Genomic DNA, 18063 nt, shown 5'->3' on the forward strand with positions numbered 1-18063 from the left:
TTTCATTAGTGTCCCCTTCAGTCCCTGCTCATCTCTGTCTCTTTCACTTTCTCCTTGTACCCAAACAAATACCAGGTCTTTTCATTCTACTTCCTAAACGTATCACAGTTTTGTCCGCTTCTCCTTAACTTCAGTACCAGTGCCCTCCTTTAGGTTGCTACTGTCTCTCCCCTGAGTGATGGCGACACTCCTGTAACAGGTGTCCGTCCCTCCCTCATACATTTGTTGGAGGAATTAAATAAGGTTACGTATATGAATTTTATAGTGTAGAATCTGGTACTTAGTAGGCATTTAACGGATACTAGCCATGATGTTTCAGCTGCTCAAAACTCTTCTTTTGCCCACTGCCCTAAGGCTAAACTTACAGACTCTTTAACTTGAATTATGTGTCTACATTTTGGTTTCTCTAGCATCATCTTTCACATTACCCCAGCCTGCACTCTGTGTTTCAGCCCTTCAACTATCAATTCTCTTAACATACCATGTTCTCTTACTTCTAGACCTTTGCTGCCTGGAAACAAAACAAAAACCCCCTACCAGCACATCCCCAGGCACGCACGCACACACACACACACACTCTCTTTGCCTGATTGACCCCTGGTTATCGTTTAGGACTCAGCTTAAGTGTTACATTCTCTGGAAACTTTTTCCAGTATACTTGAGTCATATTAGGTGTCGTTCTTGTATGCTCCCATGGGACTGTGTGTCTAACCACTGTTGTCCCACATAGCACATGTATAATATTCCTATGAAGATGCTTGCTATAAACCCCGTGAAGGCATAGGTTGGGTCTTATTCATCATTCTTACATGACACCTAGCAGTCTGTCTAGAAAGTAACCCAGTAATACGTGCCAGGAGCGTTCAAACTAGGCATTGCACTGGAAAAAATCGATCCTGTGTAGAGATGAAGAGAACTGTGGGCAAAACCTTTCTCTCAGCTTTATCATCTGAAAAAATACTTTAAAAGACTTAAATGTTCAATAATAACCATCGAGGAATTGGTCAAATAAACTATGTTCATAAAATTCTATATAAAGTTAAAGAAGATGCCTGTGCTAGCATGTATTTTGTAATAAAGAGCATAGGATTGGTAAATTCTGAGGCTTAGCTTAAGTTTTTATGAAATCTGCCTTTCACATTCCATGGAGAAAATAAAGAAGACTCGCCTGAATTAAAGAAGTTATGAATGGTTGAATGAAATAAGAAGTACTTGGTATACAAGAGATGTTTGCTGATTGATCATTAAAAATTGTGGTAGAGAAGGTGACAATTATGAGAAGTTACATGTAGTAATTGATAGGCAGTTAAGGACAGATTTAAAACTAAGCATCCCTCTGAGGAAAAGTATGTTTGTAGTGATCAATCTTTATGGGAAAATTTTTGCTTTAGGAGAATCATCTTGCATTCAGTATTACCTTCTTTTAAGATCAATAGGAGTTTTGGGTACTTCAGTATAATTTGTTGTGGGTATAGTGTTTCGCTTCAGATTGCATTCAACTGCATGTAACAAAAAGCGTGCTACATTGGCTTCCCAAGAAACCAAGTTTCAAAGTAGTAGGTAGTCCAGGCCTTGTGATGTGTTCCATGAGGTCATGAAAGGACCAGGCCCCTTTTACCTCTCAGCTCTGCATTAGCCTGTGGTGGTTCTCATGGTTTCAAGATTGTGCCTGGTTCTCCAGACATTGCATTGTGTTCCAGCCAGGAAGGGGTAGGAGGAGCAAAGGATGAAAGTTATGCCACTTGAGTCTGCTGACTTTTATTAAATTGAGGATACAATAATTCTCTGGGAAGCTCCACTTGCTGAATTCTAATTATATTTCATTGGCCAGAACTGTGTCACGTAGCCACAAGCATGGAGAATCAAGGGCTTTTTTTTTTTTTAAAGGTACGATTACTGTCTTCCTGAGTAAAATTGAGTTTCTGTCAGGAAAGGAGAATATGGGAATGGCTATTGGGTAGGCAACTAGCATTATCTACTCATTAGGTTCATTAACTAGACGACTCAGGCCAGCTACCATATTTTCTGATCATGGACTACTCTTCCCTGCCCTCTTCCTCTCAGACTGGAGTTGTATTCTGCACACTGTGGAAACAGGTCTGTGCTGAATAAATCAGTCCTGGATGCTAGAAGCTTCTTAAAATCCTGTTCTCAAGACTCTCCTACCAGTTAGGTAGTAAAATCATATCTAACACAATTATTAAAGAAACAGATTTTCCATTTATTCTAAAACCAAAACATAATTAGATATTGTAAAATTAAGAATTGGGATAGAGATAAAGTAAAAGCATATATGTCCTGTTGGGATTTGGGGTATTCATATATAAAGAAAATATTCTTAAATGTTTACTGTTTCTTAGTGACCTATTTAGGGTCATGTTAAAAGATACTTATTCCTTGGTTCAGATAGTCAGCCATTCAGTGACAGATTTATTTTGTGTTCCTGCCTTTGTCGCACTGTGCTGGGATATGTTCATGTTCTCCTTCCCCTTTCATTTCTTGTGGTTTTTTTTGTTTGTTTGTTTTTTGTTTTTTTCTTTTTCTTTCTTGTTCAGAACCACAGATAGGGTGTCTTCTATAAGAAGTCTATGCCTTGGACTGCTTGTATAGCCTACCTTTAAATAAAATCCTCAATCCTTTACCTGAAATCTTTTGTGAATTCAGAATTTTTATTTTCTAGGAACATAATATGCATATATGGCATATTATTACATAAATATTTCAGTCTGGGACAGGGCTCATTAAATAATTTAAAATTTCTGAATATTAAAAGATCAAGTGGAATAAATAATTTTATGTGGCTTCATGTCAGTTCAGTTTAGGTTTTGCCACCAAATGAGTTTTGAAAAAACCTGATTTTCAGAATTTTTCAGATTTTGCAGATAGAGACTGTAGAGCTATATAATAAAGGTTTGGAAGAATTATGAAATAATTAGTTTAAAGTAATTAGCAAATTCCCTAATAAAGGCACAGTACAGGAGAAAGCACCATAACTCTTCTGACTTGCATTGGATTGTTACTAGCATCATGCTTAAGTGCCTCAACTTTTCCTCTTTGTCCAGCTTCCCATCCCTTCCAAAAACTGAAAAATGTCTGTCTTTCAAGAAATTTTTGCAAGTCAACTGGTGCTGACTTTTCACCCTCTGTACCACATTCCCGAAGCACAGAGGTATTTAAGTGCTAACTTTTCTTCTTTATAAGAGTCCTTTCCTTGATTCTGCTTGTCTACTAGTGATCTAGCTTCTTGAATATTCATTAGGCTTCCTCGTTATCAGAATTAAAAAAGAAATTCTTATTCCTTTCTTGCACCTCCTGAAAAAATACTTTTTATGGTTTTGTGTTAGGCAGTTTAAAGTTTATGATAGGCAGCTTTAAATAATATAACTGTATTTATTATATATACATTTTTACTGTCACCTAGAAGTTTGAAGAAAATATTTATCAGTAGGCGACCATCATTCTCACATACTGATTTCTGAAAGATTTACAACGTGGTCAGAGTTTGTCTCCTTAGTGCTTTCAGGGCATGATATCTTAAATCATTCTTTTCATCAATTTTATGTGAACTTGAAAAGAATCTTCCTTCCCAGGCCCTTATAATTAGTCTACTGTGATTTTGTTCCTAGGTACAAAATTATTTTAGATTTTATTAGCTTTAGATTTTATCTGTGGAAGTGGCTGAACAGACTGCATTTAAAATGATAGTTTTAAGTTTTATTTCTTGAAAAGCAATGGCAAAGTAGTTATGTGTTCAGTGAACACCTGCTAAATTGCCTGGTTAGTCTGTGTTTTAATTGCCTTTTTATTGTTTATACTTTAAATCAAACTTTCTTAACTAGCTGTGTGGTTCTAGTTTGTTGTCAGATTATTATACAGTGAATTAAGTTTATACAAGGTGTTTTAGTTGTGTGGTTTGTCTAATGAAATCAAAGCGATTTTGTTTGTTGCTTCCAACATCTTGCAATTACCTCATCAAGGATCATAATTGGGAGAGTGCAGAAGATGGAGAGGAAAAATGTGTGCCCTCTGTGTGTTGGATTATGATGAGATATTTTGTTACACTGTGAAGGCAGAGTTAGCATGGGGACTACCAACTGTAATCTGGGAAGGATTATAATCATTTCCAGTTATGATATTTGGAAATGCATAACTTGGTAGAACTTAAGAAAAACTTGGGAAAGGAGATGAGATAGTGGCAAAGAAAAGCTGACGTTAGTTTTGCTGTATCTGCCAGGTAATGCAAATCTTAAATGATCCTCTTCTGTTATTGCTGTAATGCCAGAGGTTTTCCCCCCGTTAGTTGGAACTGTGTAATGCACCACGAAAGAGAGAAAGTAAATATCTGGACTACGAGTCATTTTAAAAAGTGATTTGTATTAGGGTTGGGCAGGGGGGAAGTGATGATTAAATGAGAGTCCTTAGCTGTTCTGTTTTGTTTTGTTTTCTGGTTTCTTGCACACTCAGTCCTCTGTTCTCTCTCTTCTTTCCTCCCCGTGTCCATCATGTCTTCTGAAATTGCTGAGACAGAGCTAATTAACTCAAAGCAGTTCACAGCATAGACTGAAGTGATATGGCGTATTTCAAAGTCTTCTGTTCTTCTGAACCAGATTTTTTTTTCCTTCTAAATGCAGATTAATAAAGCATGCACTACAAGAGGAACAAGGAAAAGGATTTTAGTGAAGGTATCCCGATCCTGAAAAAGTCGGGATCACATACTAATGTGTGTGTCAGAGTCACATACTAATTAGGACTCATACTAATTAGCTACTAAAATGAAACAAAACAGAACCTAGTTCACAGCTTATTATAAAAAGTGATTTAATATTATATAAAACTAAATGTATGGTTAAAATTATTATTTGCTTTAAATGTGAATCTTTTTCCCCTATGGGACACGGGAAGGAATCTGTGTTCTGGATGCTTATTACCTAATTTATTGGTTGGGCACATGTTACATTTTATTATCAGAGCCCTTATGACTAGACCTGTGTAGTAGAGCATCCAACAAACCTGCCAGTAGGAATTCTAGGCTCAGTACCTGGATGTGCCTCAGGGCTTCTGCAGAATCAGGATACTGGCCCGAGTCTTCAGACCATATTATCTCTAAGCCTCTGGGAACATGGGGTTAAGCAGTAAATCACTCATTTCTGGGATGCTGGCTTAAACATCTTTGGTGCTGAGGATAGGTGATCCTCAACTGTTTTTCTTCTCCACGTTGCACATTAGGAATATAGTATTGTCTTGCTGGTAACAATGAATCCTGGCAGTTGTGATTCTCCAGGTGTGTTTGTGATGGGACAAGTCAGGTGACACGTAAGCTCTGGTAGAGGGCAGTAGGAGGGCACCAATAGGTTGGCAGATCCTTCAGGTAAGTCTGTTAGCATTGCCCTCACTATTCTTTAGAATTGCTTCTGTGGATAAAATAGGGTTTTACCCAGTATGTCAAGACTTCAGTGTCCTTTGTAAATACGTTTTTGACTACACAGCTTCAGCCACTCTTCTTTCGCACATCTATGGAATCTCGGTGAACATAAGTGGTGTAAGCTAGGTTGTGTGATCCTGATGCATACTATAAGCCATTAGGAATTAGAGACATTTTTATTGCTGTGTTGTCGCTTTTGGTATCTCAGAATACCATTTCTATCATAAGAGCTTCTCCCGATAAACCCTTTATAAGTCAAACATTTTATAGATTTTATGCTACATGCTCGCTCTTTTCTTTTGTGTTTTCCTGTTGTCCTTCACTTTAGTTTTGACCACTGCAAGTATTAGTTTTACTTCTTATGCGATTTGCGATGCAATTGAAATACACAGAACACACGTAGAATAAAAGAGCATGACTACGCTTTCTAATGCACTAAATACACAATACTAGCTGGTGTCTGCCATCTTTGATGTAGCTGCTATGGGTCAGGGGGAGATGGGGTTGCTATTTGACTATTCAGTTCTGTGGTCCTGCAGTTACAAAATTGTATAGGAAACCAAAATATTTCAATCAAGAAAATATTCACTAATGAATCAGTGAGTTATATTATTCAAACATCCTCTTTGAAATATCTTTTGATTTATTTGAAGATAATCTGATTCGAATTGATCATAAAGTAAAATCATAAATCTTTCAAAGACTCTGTTTCATGAAGTCTGTGATATGATGGTCTAGAACATTTCTGCTCACAGGCAAAGCCATGAAACAGTGAGGATCTCCAACTAAGAATTCTTTGAATATCAAAGAAATTAAGAAGAGGACTTTAGGAAAAATGATGAAGTCCTTGAATATTGTTTACAAATGTAGTTATGTTTAAAACCATCCTATAAAAATTAAATGCGTGAAGGTGTCATAATGTGCTAATATAAAATATTGTTGGAAAAAGTCTGCCAGAAACTCCAGTTCATTCATTTTTTTGCTCATTCTAAGAATTGCATGTAGTTTTAAATAATTGTCTAAACTTATTTTAATAGTGTGTGTTGTCCTTTTTCTAGCTAGGCCCAGTCAAATCTTTTTTAGCACTATTTGTATAAAATTTTAACACCCTTTTTAAGTGGAGCTACTTGAAATGATCTTTTTTCCAGAACCAACTCTCTTGGGGAATAAGGACCCCATGTATATAAAATAAATGTGTGATTCTGCATGGATAGCCATACATTTTTGTTGTCTTTTAGTGGTCTAAAATGAATGTCAGGATTTTAATTGAAATTAATTGTGGCTAAAGTACAAATAGGCAATGTATGTGTTTTCTTACTCAGCGAGCTTAGGCAGGGATCAGGAGATTAGTTGGATCAAGCTGATTATTTTAGAAAGGCTAATAAAACCATGTGTTATATAGGTCATTTTCTGGGCCATGGAAATAACTTTATTATAGTTCTATTAATGTCTTCCATTTGTATAACATTTTATTCTTAGAAAGTGAATCATTATTTCATTACCCTTTGTAGTGTGTGTTATTTGTGATGAAATTGCGTGTTCTCCAAAAATTTTACCAGAATGTGTTCCTTATAAGTCCTCTCTGTGTGTTGACTCTATGTCTACAAGCTGAGTCTTTACACATAGTGTAAAAGAAGTAGAAATACTGTTTTAAGACCCGAGTAGTGAAGCAGCCGTTTTTGCAGGTATCTTGTGGTCTGTAATCCTTCAGAACAAGACCGAATCTCAGTGGTCTCAGTCTATGTGAGTTCCCCCACAGCACAAGTGTCTTCTGCTTCCAGAAAGCCTGTGGAAATTCAGATGAGTGCAGTTTGGAATACAGCAACTACTATTTCACAGACAGCCTATGAGGTACGTTTTCGCCATAGAACTTAAAGAGTCACCATTAAAAAAGCATAGCCAGTATGTAGTTTATATATGTATCCCTGCTCCCTTTGAGTCATCACATTGGTGTATGTGAAGTGGTTAAAGTTGTGGATACCAGGGGATTTAACTGACCAGTTAAATGACACTAAAAGGAAAAGAGATCCTGTGTTTCCTAGAATACTAATATCTTCTTTAGTGTGTATATCACATGTTATTATTAGTATGTTATTAGCATGTATATTGTATATCTTTGTAAGTATTGGAACTTTTTCCTGAAGTAATGAAGTCATCATTACCTAAAAAATTTTGAAATTCTTTGTTTAACTCAATTCAGTAACAATTATGCACACTGAAGTTGAGATGAATAACACCTTTTCTAAATAACTTAGGTCCTTTCAGCGTTTCATTGCAAAGGTGACGTGACACACCATAAAAGAAGGACTTCCTAAAATAGAGGAAGGTGCTTTTTACCTGAGATACAACTGTGGAAAGCCTGGCCTGAAGTAATAGACATTTTTGGAGAAAATTTCTTAAAGTAATATTAAACTGGACCCCCGCATCACTAGAAAAGTTGAATTCTTGGAGTCTCGAGTGCAAATTAAACTGTACTTCTGAAGACGCAGCCAAAAGCTAGGAACTCTAAATGAGAATTACTTTGCTTGTTAAAAGCCATTGCTGGCTGCTTTCATAAATTCATAATCCTTTAGTTAGAAAGGAGAAGATAATAGAAGTTTTGGTCAGATGTTACAGGAAACAGCCTATCTAGAAAAGGGAGGAATAGCTCCTAGAAGGCAGAGGTCACGACTTACAGTGTGTGTGCATCCTCTGTGCTTTGTGCATTGTCTGCTGGACCCCAGGCATTCGATGGCCACTGTTAGCCTGCCTAATATTTATAGTATTACATTTACCACTTTTATTTTTAATGTACTTGAAACCATAGTATAAAAAGGGTCCTGATAATTAGGAAAAATTGTTGTTCACCTAAAGCTCCTACCTTCATGAAGCATTTTCTCCTCTGAGCATCCATTAAGAGCACCAGAGGACAATTGAGGTTGCTCGTATAATTTCATATATTGAATGAAAGCATTCATGCCTTTGATAGTCCTACCAACCTGAAGTTATTAGATTCCCTGGATAAACGGAAATGTGGATACTCTACCCATAAATTCTCAAAACATCTTTAGAGTATTAAATTCTTTTTAAAATACGGTAGTTTTTTTGTTGTTGTTCTTACTAGATGTATAAATCCTTTTCTTTCAGTAGATTGCATTTCTCTTTAAAAAAATTCTCTCCTCTGTCTTTTAAAGATCTCCTTCCTAGTGCAGATGCCACCACTCGGACTGAAAGTGTATAGAATTTTGGAATCAGCAAGTTCAGACCCACATTTAGCTGAGTATGTGCTGCATAATGGTAACGTAAAAGATAAAGGAATTTTCAACATGAAGAATGTAAAAAGTACTGAAGAAGATATAACTCTAGAGAACTCCTTTGTTAAACTTCGGTTTGATCAGTCTGGGCTTTTGGAGGTATGTTCTGAATAGTTTCCAAATTCATGGAAGGCTTATCACTTTTATTATAATATGTGCAGATTATGTATGCAGAGGGGGGAAAGTCGATGCAAATACTCTGGGAGAAAGGATGGATGAGCTATATGTATCTGATATATGTGGTCCACTGTGACCACTTGCTCCTAACAAGGGTGGTCTGTGGGTGGTGCTGCTCCATGAACTGTTACTGGTCCACAAGATAAGTATAGAAGCTGTAATGGTTGAGAAAAATGTTTGTGGAAACTCTGAAAGCACAATGACACAATAAATTTATGCCTACTGAATCTAATAATAAAAAATTTGAGTGTATATTTGGTATATCACTTTAAATTTAATTTTTCTAGTAATTCACTCTTATTGTACTTCACAAAAATATTGGTCCATGCATACTGGAAATAAAAAAATAAACCTGCTTCTTCAGTACAGAAAGTTTGAGAAGCACTGGTCCACATCTCTTAATTTGTGTATCTCTTTCTTCCTTAATGAAGTGTGTTCTTTTTGTTTCTATTGTGAAAGTTTTAAATTCTAAGTATTAGCTATAAAAGTATACTTTTAAATATAAGATTTTGGGTGTTCATCCAAGAATCGTGAACATTAGAGGCTGAATGTTAGCATTTTTCTGTCTGTCTTGAGGTTTTTTGGTGTTTTTTTTTTTAATCAACATATACATGGAACCAGATGCAACATCATTAAAATCTTAATATAGTAAGTTGCTTTTAAACATTGTTTTTATCCTTAGGAAATGATAAGTAAAGAAGACAGTAAACATCATGAAGTAAAAGTGCAATTTTCATGGTATGGAACCACCAGTAAAAAGGACAAAAGTGGTGCCTACCTCTTCTTACCTGATGGGGAAGCCAAGGTAAGTGCCAATGAACTGAGCTGTGAATAAGCATTTATTGAAAGAGTAATGAAGAAAAAAATAAGTTCATCTCATTATTTTGTCATCTGTTAGGTATAGATGAGTTGGTTCCACTATTATATTTCCTTATTGACACTTGGCAATCGGTAGTCGTGAGTGTTAGGTAAACAAATAATTTTTCAGGGTTGGAATTCATTAAGGTGCTACAATGAACAGTTGCTCTCCATGGAAAGAAGCCAGATTTGTTGGAGGGTTCAGGTGCTGTTGTGGTGTTCTGTGTGGCACAGCACATATACAGAGACAAATTATCTAGCCATAGGAGAAAAATAAATTGTCCAGTGGGCCATTTTTCTCCTTAACTTTCAGCACTTTAAAAAACAAAAAAAATTTTCCCTCCCCTTGACTGTAAAGGTGTAATAATATATACAAATTTTGGCACATTTTTGAAAATGCAGAAAACTGAAGAAAACAATAAAATTTACCAACTATTCCAAAGGCCATGCAAACCACTGCCAACATTTTGATGTATTTTTTATTGTCTTACTATGCATATCCCTTTCTCCCCCATTTTCACTGTTGTGACAGTGCTCACAATCAAATGGTATATTCTTCGAAAACACATTTTTAATATATACTGTTGTGATTAAAGGTCTGAGGGTCCAATGTCTAACATGGTGACTGTAGTTGATAACACCATATTATATGATATGCTGAGAGAGTAGAACTTAAATGTTTTCACACACACAAAAATGTATATATATGTAAAAAAAAAAAAAAAGAATTTCCTATTGTTGCATATGTAGATTTTCTCCCAATACTTCACTACTGTAACATTGTGATAAGCTTTCTTTGTAGCATTCTTTTTATGCAGTGATGATTATTTCCTGAGAATAACTTTCTAGAAGAGTTATTTTGTGTCAGTGGATGAGGCCTTTAAGACTTGATACAGGGGCGCCTGGGTGGCTCAGATGGTTAAGCGTCTGCCTTCGACTCAGGTCATGATCCTGGAGTTCCGGGATCGAGTCCCGCATCGGGCTCCCTGCTCGGCGGGGAGTCTGCTTCTCCCTCTGACCCTCCTCCCTCTCCTGCTCTCTGTCTTTCATTCTCTCTCTCTCAAATAAATAAATAAAATCTTTAAAAAAAAAAAAAGACTTGATACATACTGGGGCGCCTGGGTGGCTCAGTTGTTAAGCATCTGCCTTCGGCTCAGGTCCTGGTCCCAGGGTCCTGGGATGGAGCCCCGCATCAGGCTCCCTGCTCTGCGGGGAGCCTGCTTCTCCCTCTCCCATTCCCCCTGCTTGTGTTCCCTCTCTAGCTGTGTTTCTCTCTGTCAAATAAATAAAACCTTTAAAAAAAAAAAAAAGACTTGATACATACTATTTCTCTGTCCTGTAAAGTGACTGCATAAATATTCGCTCCCACCAGCATTTTTGAGAGTAGCTCTCTAATATACCACTCCAAGCACTGAGAATCAGTCATATCAAAAGCTTTACCTATAATAATGGGTGAAAAATATTTTACTGTTAAGTTTTTGTGATTATTAGGGAAGCTAAACTTCATACATTTATTTCTCTCTCCTATATCTTTTGTGAGTTTCATATATAAGTTCTTTGACCATTTTTCTACTGGTATGACTTACGGATCTATAAGCATTCTTTATATATGGTAAAAATTAATCCTTTTTCCTATATACTGCAAAATGTTCCATCAGTGTGTCATTTAATTTAATTATGTTATGCTGTTATAGTATTTTTTTTTAATTTTTGTGTAGTCAGTTCTGTATTTTTTTCTTTAGAACATCTTCCTTTGCTTTTCTACTTATATAGGTTTTCTCTACTTCAAGATAAGTTAAATATTCTCCATATTTTGTTGCCTAGAAACCTGTCTCCTGCAGAAGTTACTGTTGTTCTTCAATTTCGAAAAACCTGTTAACCGAAATCAAATAATAGATTTTATTTTATTTTATTTTTTTAAAGATTTTATTTATTTATTTGACAGAGAGAGACACAGAGAGAGAAGGAACACAAGCAGCAGGGGTGGGAGAGGGAGAAGCAGGCTTCTCGCTGAGCAGGGAGCCCGATGCGGGGCTCGATCCCAGCACCCCGGGACCATGACCTGAGCTGAAGGCAGACGCTTAATGACTGAGCCACCCAGGCGCCCCAAATAATAGATTTTAAAGAATAGCATTGACCGTTCTAAGGAGTCTAGTTTTTTGTTGTTTCGATTTTTTTTTTTTAATCAGTGAGGAATTAAAGGTAAACTACAGCTCATAGTAGCCGTTCTAGGAAGGGTAGTGGATCCTAAGTATAAGCTGTATCAGTCTGTTCTCACTTGGACAAGAATTTGGGTTTTGGGTTGTTTTTTTTTTTTTAAGATTTTTATTTATTTATTTGAGAGAGAGAGTCAGAGAGAGGGCACAAGCAAGGGGAGCAGCAGAGGGAGACGGAGAAGCAGGCTCCCTGCTCAGCAGGGAGACCGACGTGGGGCTTGATTCCAGGAACCTGGGATCATAACCCCAGCCAAAGGCAGACGCTTAACCGACTGAGTCACCCAGGCACCCCAGGAATTTGGTTTTGATTGACTGTTCTTATACCAAAGAAAAAATGAAAAATAACAATACTTCTGGAATATTATGCATGGGCAATTGTGACTAATTTATTTAAAATTATTCTATCTTTAAATAGCTCTAATATTAAATTAAAAAACCAAGAGAATTATCATATATTTACAAAGAGAAAATAAAAGACTATCAGGGAGGCAGGTGGGTGCATCAGAAACAGGTAGGAGCCCAGAAATCCCCATGCCAGCTTTCATGTTCTTCCCTTACTTTTTAGCTATATGGTAAAATTAGGTCCAAGAACTTTGTAAACTCTTAATGCATTATATTAATTTCAGAATATTTTTTCTAGAACCAGAGAGGTACATTTGGAAGAAAATTTCACAGTTCTGAAAATCTGATGCTACTTAAGTAGTTCGCAATGCAAGCCTAGCTCGTCATGCCATTGTTGAGCTTCTGCAGCCTGTAATGCTTAAGAAAATATAATTCCTTCAAAAAAAAAGAGAAAATATAATTCTTCATAAATGCTTTCAATGTGTTCCTATGTCACAGAAGTATGTTCTGTTCCTGATTTTTCTTGACAACTAGATTCGAAATGACGAACCTTAAACCAGTGGTTGCCATAGTTTTTTCAAGTTTGTAAATTTGCTTTATATTCAGTTCTTTCTAGTAAAAGGGCAGTGTGTTTTATAGACTAGTAAACCTAAGTGTGATTAAGCAATTCTCTGAATCCTGCTTTCTGTTTGCTTAGATGACTCCCTGTGGTCATCCTTGCCACCTGCCCGACCCCTGAACATTAGGGGGCCACGGTTATAATAAACGTTTGCCTGGGAAAATGTCACTGCTGTAGAATGAATGGTATTTCTAATAAATAGCACATGGACAATATAGAAGGGTTTTAATTAGAAATTTTTATAGCTGGGAGGGAATGTTTGTAGATCACCTAGGCCAGTCAAGTTGTAAACATTTTTATTTTCTATTTTCAGCACTTTTTGTCTAATGAAAAACCTTATACTCCATTTTTATAGCATGCGCCTGTTCTGATACCTTGTAAGGTTTTGTTTTCACTTGAGATTGCAAATATCAGGTGGTATGTATTTGCCATTTGGGAAATGATAATAAACATCCCTTGGAAAAGTTAAAAGCTGAAATTTTTTCTTAAAAATGTCATTTCCTCCTCAGCCTTATGTTTACACAACACTGCCCTTTGTCAGAGTGCAACGTGGAAGGTTTTACTCAGACGTGACTTGCTTTTTGGAACATGTTACCCATAGGGTCCGACTGTACAACATCCAAGGTAAGAAAACAAAGCAATAGCTGTGAAACATGTACTCTGGTTCTGGAATTCTTTGTGTGTCATTTTTAATAAACTAGCAATTGGTTTTTTGTGTGGGTTTTTTTTTGTTATGTTATGTTAATCACCATACATTACATCACTAGTTTTAGATGAAGTGTTCCATGATTCGTTGTTTGTGCATAACACCCAGTGCTCCATGCAGTACGTGCCCTCTTTAATACCCATCACCAGGCTCACTCATCCCCCCACCCCCTCCCCTCTAGAACCCTCAGTTTGTTTCTCAGAGTCCATCGCCTCTCATGGAGCAATTGGTTTTTGAACATGGTATTTATGGTGGTCTTTCCTAAACTTGTCATTATACTCACTGTGTGGTTTAAAAATATACTTAGCCTTTTGATAATCAGAAATGGTAAAACATTTAACTCTACATATGTATGTTCTTTCCCTATATATATCTCCTCTTACGTCTCATAATATTTGTCTTGGTCATGAGTTCATTAATTGGAATCTTTATTTCTAAGATCTAAAAACAGTGGGGTTTTTTGTTGTTGTTTTAATTTTACAAAATGGGAATTCTGTCAATTACGGCTTTCAGTTAGTAGATCATTGACCGTCTCTGACATGCACACACCCCCCCCACATATGGCCTGCCTTAAATATGGAATGTATTACAATAGCAGGTGTTACTGGAATTTAACTTTCTTTTAAGAAAAACGTTCGTTACTAGTTCTTTCTGTTTACAAGTCTTTACCTGGGAGAGTATAAAATCGGGCGATTGTTTATTGCTTTTAGGATGGGACTGATGAGCAGCATCTTTATCAACCAAGTGACAGTAAATAGGCTTTTAATCCTCTTAGGGACTTAACCATGGGCAGTGGTTCTTGTCCTTCCTTAGGATTTGGATGGAGCCGTGGCTCCCAGACACCCTCAGAGTTGCACATTTATGTTGGTTCATGTTGAATTCACTTTTTTTAGAATGGAGTACTTTTCCAACCACAAATTTAATCCTAGTAACCAGACCACTTAACCATGGTATCAACTCTCTTAGAAAAGGACCTCATAAAAATGCCACTTTAGATTCTTCTTTGCTGTTAGCTAGGCTGAAAAAGTTAGAAAAGGAAATATTGTTTCCTTGAATCTTTATACCAGTAGATAATAAAGCGTTTGAAAACTAATGATAAAATATATGGGCAGGCGCTGTTTGCTTTTTGGGTTTTGTGGGGAAGCAAAGGGTACTGTGTTCAGGGAATGTTCACTTTGCTACCTACAAGAAAGTCTGAAATAATCTTTTATTGAGTTTTATTGAGTTTTCTAAAATCTCTGGTAAGCCAGAAACAATATTTTTGACCATCCTTTTCTACTCTTGCATAAGCCATTGTTCAACATCTCTGAGAGCTCTAAAATTATACCTTCAGCTACGGCCAGAGGTTTCATTTTATGGGTAGAAAGTAGCATCCCCATCACACAGGAGATGTGCTTATCTGCTTTTAGATTTGCTTAAAAAACTGTTGCTTGTAATGGAATGTTTCTTCCTTGAGTACAGCATGGCCCCCACTTTGGCCCAGGCCTGTGTCATCAAGCATGGTTTACTGTTGTTTTTCCTTAGGTCTACTTAGGAGGTAGGCTGTGTGACAGAGTTCATGCTGAAGCAGCTCGCCAGAGAATTCCTACTTCTCAGTCAAGTCCGTTTGCTTAATTGCTTTTCTTTTTGTTTAAATGAGTCTGTCACCATCATTGCAGCCTCAGAGTTTTCGCAGGTTGTCCAGGGGATCTGGAGCTCATCACAGAGGATGGTTTCCGTAAATTAGAGGGCCCTCTTCTGCTGCTGTGACTATAAGCTTAGTTTGCCGTCATATCCCAGTGGTTGATTTGGAAATTAGTAGGCTCTGACTTGCCTGTGTACTCAACCCAACAAACATGCATTTACCAGGCCCTAAAAGCTTTTCTTTTCTCCTCTTTCCTTCTCCCCAGCTAAGCAGTCCAAAATGCCCAATGGCTGACTAGTAGCCCCTTTGCAGAACCAGGAACCACCAAGATTTAACTGCCTCCCAGCCCTCCAAGGTGACAATGCCAGTGGATTGGTCAGTTAAGAAAGAGAAGTTGTTCTCAACTGGACGCTTAGAGTATTAGCATAACAAAAATAATAATAATAAAATAAGAATACAGACCTCGAATTGCCTCTGGATGTCACAATGGGTGGAATAAACAGGGTGAAGCATTTGGATGAGATTTCTGTAGCTTGAAAGCAGAAAGCTTCAGAAGTTGGTGGGAAACGACAGATAAATAAGTTAGGTATAACGTGAAGTTAACTTAGAGTGCTTCTCCAGATGGGTTTTACTGTTCTTGGCTTGGATTGAACCTGAAACCAGCGTGTATAACCATTCGAAGTGACATAGCGATCTTTATTTTTGCTCTCTCAAGCCCAGAGTGTTTATATTTTTTGTTTTTTTCCAACATGAAAGCAATCGGTGGGAGATGGAGATACCAGTTCACCTGAAAGGCTTTCATTCAAACTATACATCCTTCTATGTTTGTATCTGAGCCCCTCTCAACAAATCTCCCTCTTGGAAAAAATAAGCCCCGTTGTGGAGAGAGAGCCTCTTCTCAGTCGCCTTCCTGACCTCCCTCCATCTGTCGTTTTCTTTCACATACCGGTGCATGAAGGCTCAGGTTGTCTGGATCCTGGCTCATTGGGGTTTTAATTAAATCACTGGTCAAAACCTAAGGAAGAGATGTGAGGTCTTCAGGGTGTTTGGATGTCGACGAGTTCAAAGTGCCTGAATGGGGTCTGGTTATGCTGCACCAAAGCAGCCATACTGTGAAATACTTGAAAGCTCTTCGGTGTTTTAAACTTCGGCCTCATGTAAACCAGGTATCTGGGCGATTGATCAAAATCCATGGACAGGATGTAGCTTTTCGTCTTAGGTGTAGAGAAAACATCAGCCAACTTCCATGCTTTTGTCGAGTGGCTTGTGTTTAATATTTCTTGAAAGAACGTAAATACCTACTTTCAAATTTAACTTTCTAAATTGTCTTTGGATGTATGCTAATTGTGCCCCCTTTAAATAAACTGACCAGATGCAGTTATTCGGATGAGTATTAATGAATAGAGCCTGTTTGTTGTTAGTACCAAATTTATGAGCCAGAAAAAAATGGGGCTTGGGGGAGAGAAACTATTAATATTTTATGATTAGGTACTATAATGGTATTAGGTTACTAAACCATTAATTATACAAAAGATTTTATTACCTCTCAGCAACAAGGATAAAGAAACAGAAAGAGTTGATATTATGGAATATCTGTCTTTATTGAGAGTCTATATTAAATGTTTCAAATTCAGTTTACTTGAAATATTCTTTTAAAAAAACTAAAGTAATACAAACCTGATAAAGTATCCTTAAATTCCTCAGTCTCTATTTTAGTTACTCTTTGACCGTTTTCTCCCCCAAAGTAACCTTTGGCTCCAATTAAGCTTTGAGAGAAAACAAAAGCAAGAACAGAAATCAAACAGCACTTCCCAGATTATAAAAACTGTGTGGTCATCATTGATTTTGCAACAAACTGAGTTGGGAGGCGTAGGTTCAACCAACTTTGTTTTTTTGTTTTTTGTTTTTTTCTTGGTGTTTTATATTTAAGTTTTAGTGTCTATTTGTGTTCTCTCCAGATTCTGAAAATGGTCAGAGGTGCAGTTTAGAGTCCTCTCTTAACATCATTTAAGCTATTAAAAAACACTCTTGTGTTTCTTTTCATTATTGTTCAAACATTACATTCAAAACGTTTCTAGAAATATTAAATTAGAGGAAATCTTGTGCTCACTAGCTTTAAAAGCTCTACAAGATCAGAGGGATTTGAAAGAGTTCTAATGCAACACAATGTATCGCCTTCTATCAGGTTAAATAAGAAATCCATTTTGTAGCACCCATAATTTAATGAAATGCCCTTTTGGAACTATTTTTTTTTTAATTTTTCAAAGATTATATTTAGTTTGTAGAAAATAACATTTTTCTGGAGGAAAAGATGGGAGAAATGAGGATTAATTTTTCTTGCACTATAATCATCTTTAATTAAATTGAAGCTTTTCGTGTCACTAAGGCTACTTTAGCTTTTCTTTGTTAATCTTGATTTGGAAGATAGAATGTGATACAGGCAGAAGCCCCTGTATCCCCTTACGTTATATATGTTTCATCACAACAAGTGCATACCTTGCAGTGACATCATGATCAGTAAGTGACATTTGCTAGCTGTGGCTTCATTTGTCTTTGGAGTTGTAATTATTAGACTTTGGTGCCCTAGTTTTTTGACATCAACAGCTACTTTGAAGAATGAGGTTGCTATGGGTTACCAGTGTGTCCTGTACATTTTCACTAGCACAAGGTTCAGGTTCCAGATCGGTTAAAATATATACCTTCAAGCTTCCCCCCGCCTCTCCGCCCCAGGACTACGTTCTCCTAGGCGGGTGTTTGTGAATGAATGAGTATGTGTGCAAACCATGTTTCAACCCTTAAGAGAAAT

General features: G+C 36.9%; 1 protein-coding gene across 1 annotated transcript in view; it reads left to right on the forward strand.

Moving 5' to 3' along the window:
• Positions 1–18063, forward strand: part of LOC135363152 (alpha-mannosidase 2-like) — a 154734-nt gene that overhangs the window by 93017 nt on the left and 43654 nt on the right. Inside the window, exons 13-16 of the mRNA XM_064583843.1 lie at positions 7108–7273; positions 8596–8814; positions 9575–9697; positions 13437–13551. Coding sequence (XP_064439913.1) covers positions 7108–7273; positions 8596–8814; positions 9575–9697; positions 13437–13551 — 623 coding nt within the window. The remainder of the gene's footprint in view (positions 1–7107; positions 7274–8595; positions 8815–9574; positions 9698–13436; positions 13552–18063) is intronic.

The sequence above is a fragment of the Mirounga angustirostris genome, unplaced genomic scaffold (assembly GCF_029215605.1).
Source record: "Mirounga angustirostris isolate CCGP_5_RB_7025 unplaced genomic scaffold, mMirAng1.0.hap1 SCAF_35, whole genome shotgun sequence".
NCBI classification, from domain to species: domain Eukaryota; kingdom Metazoa; phylum Chordata; class Mammalia; order Carnivora; family Phocidae; genus Mirounga; species Mirounga angustirostris.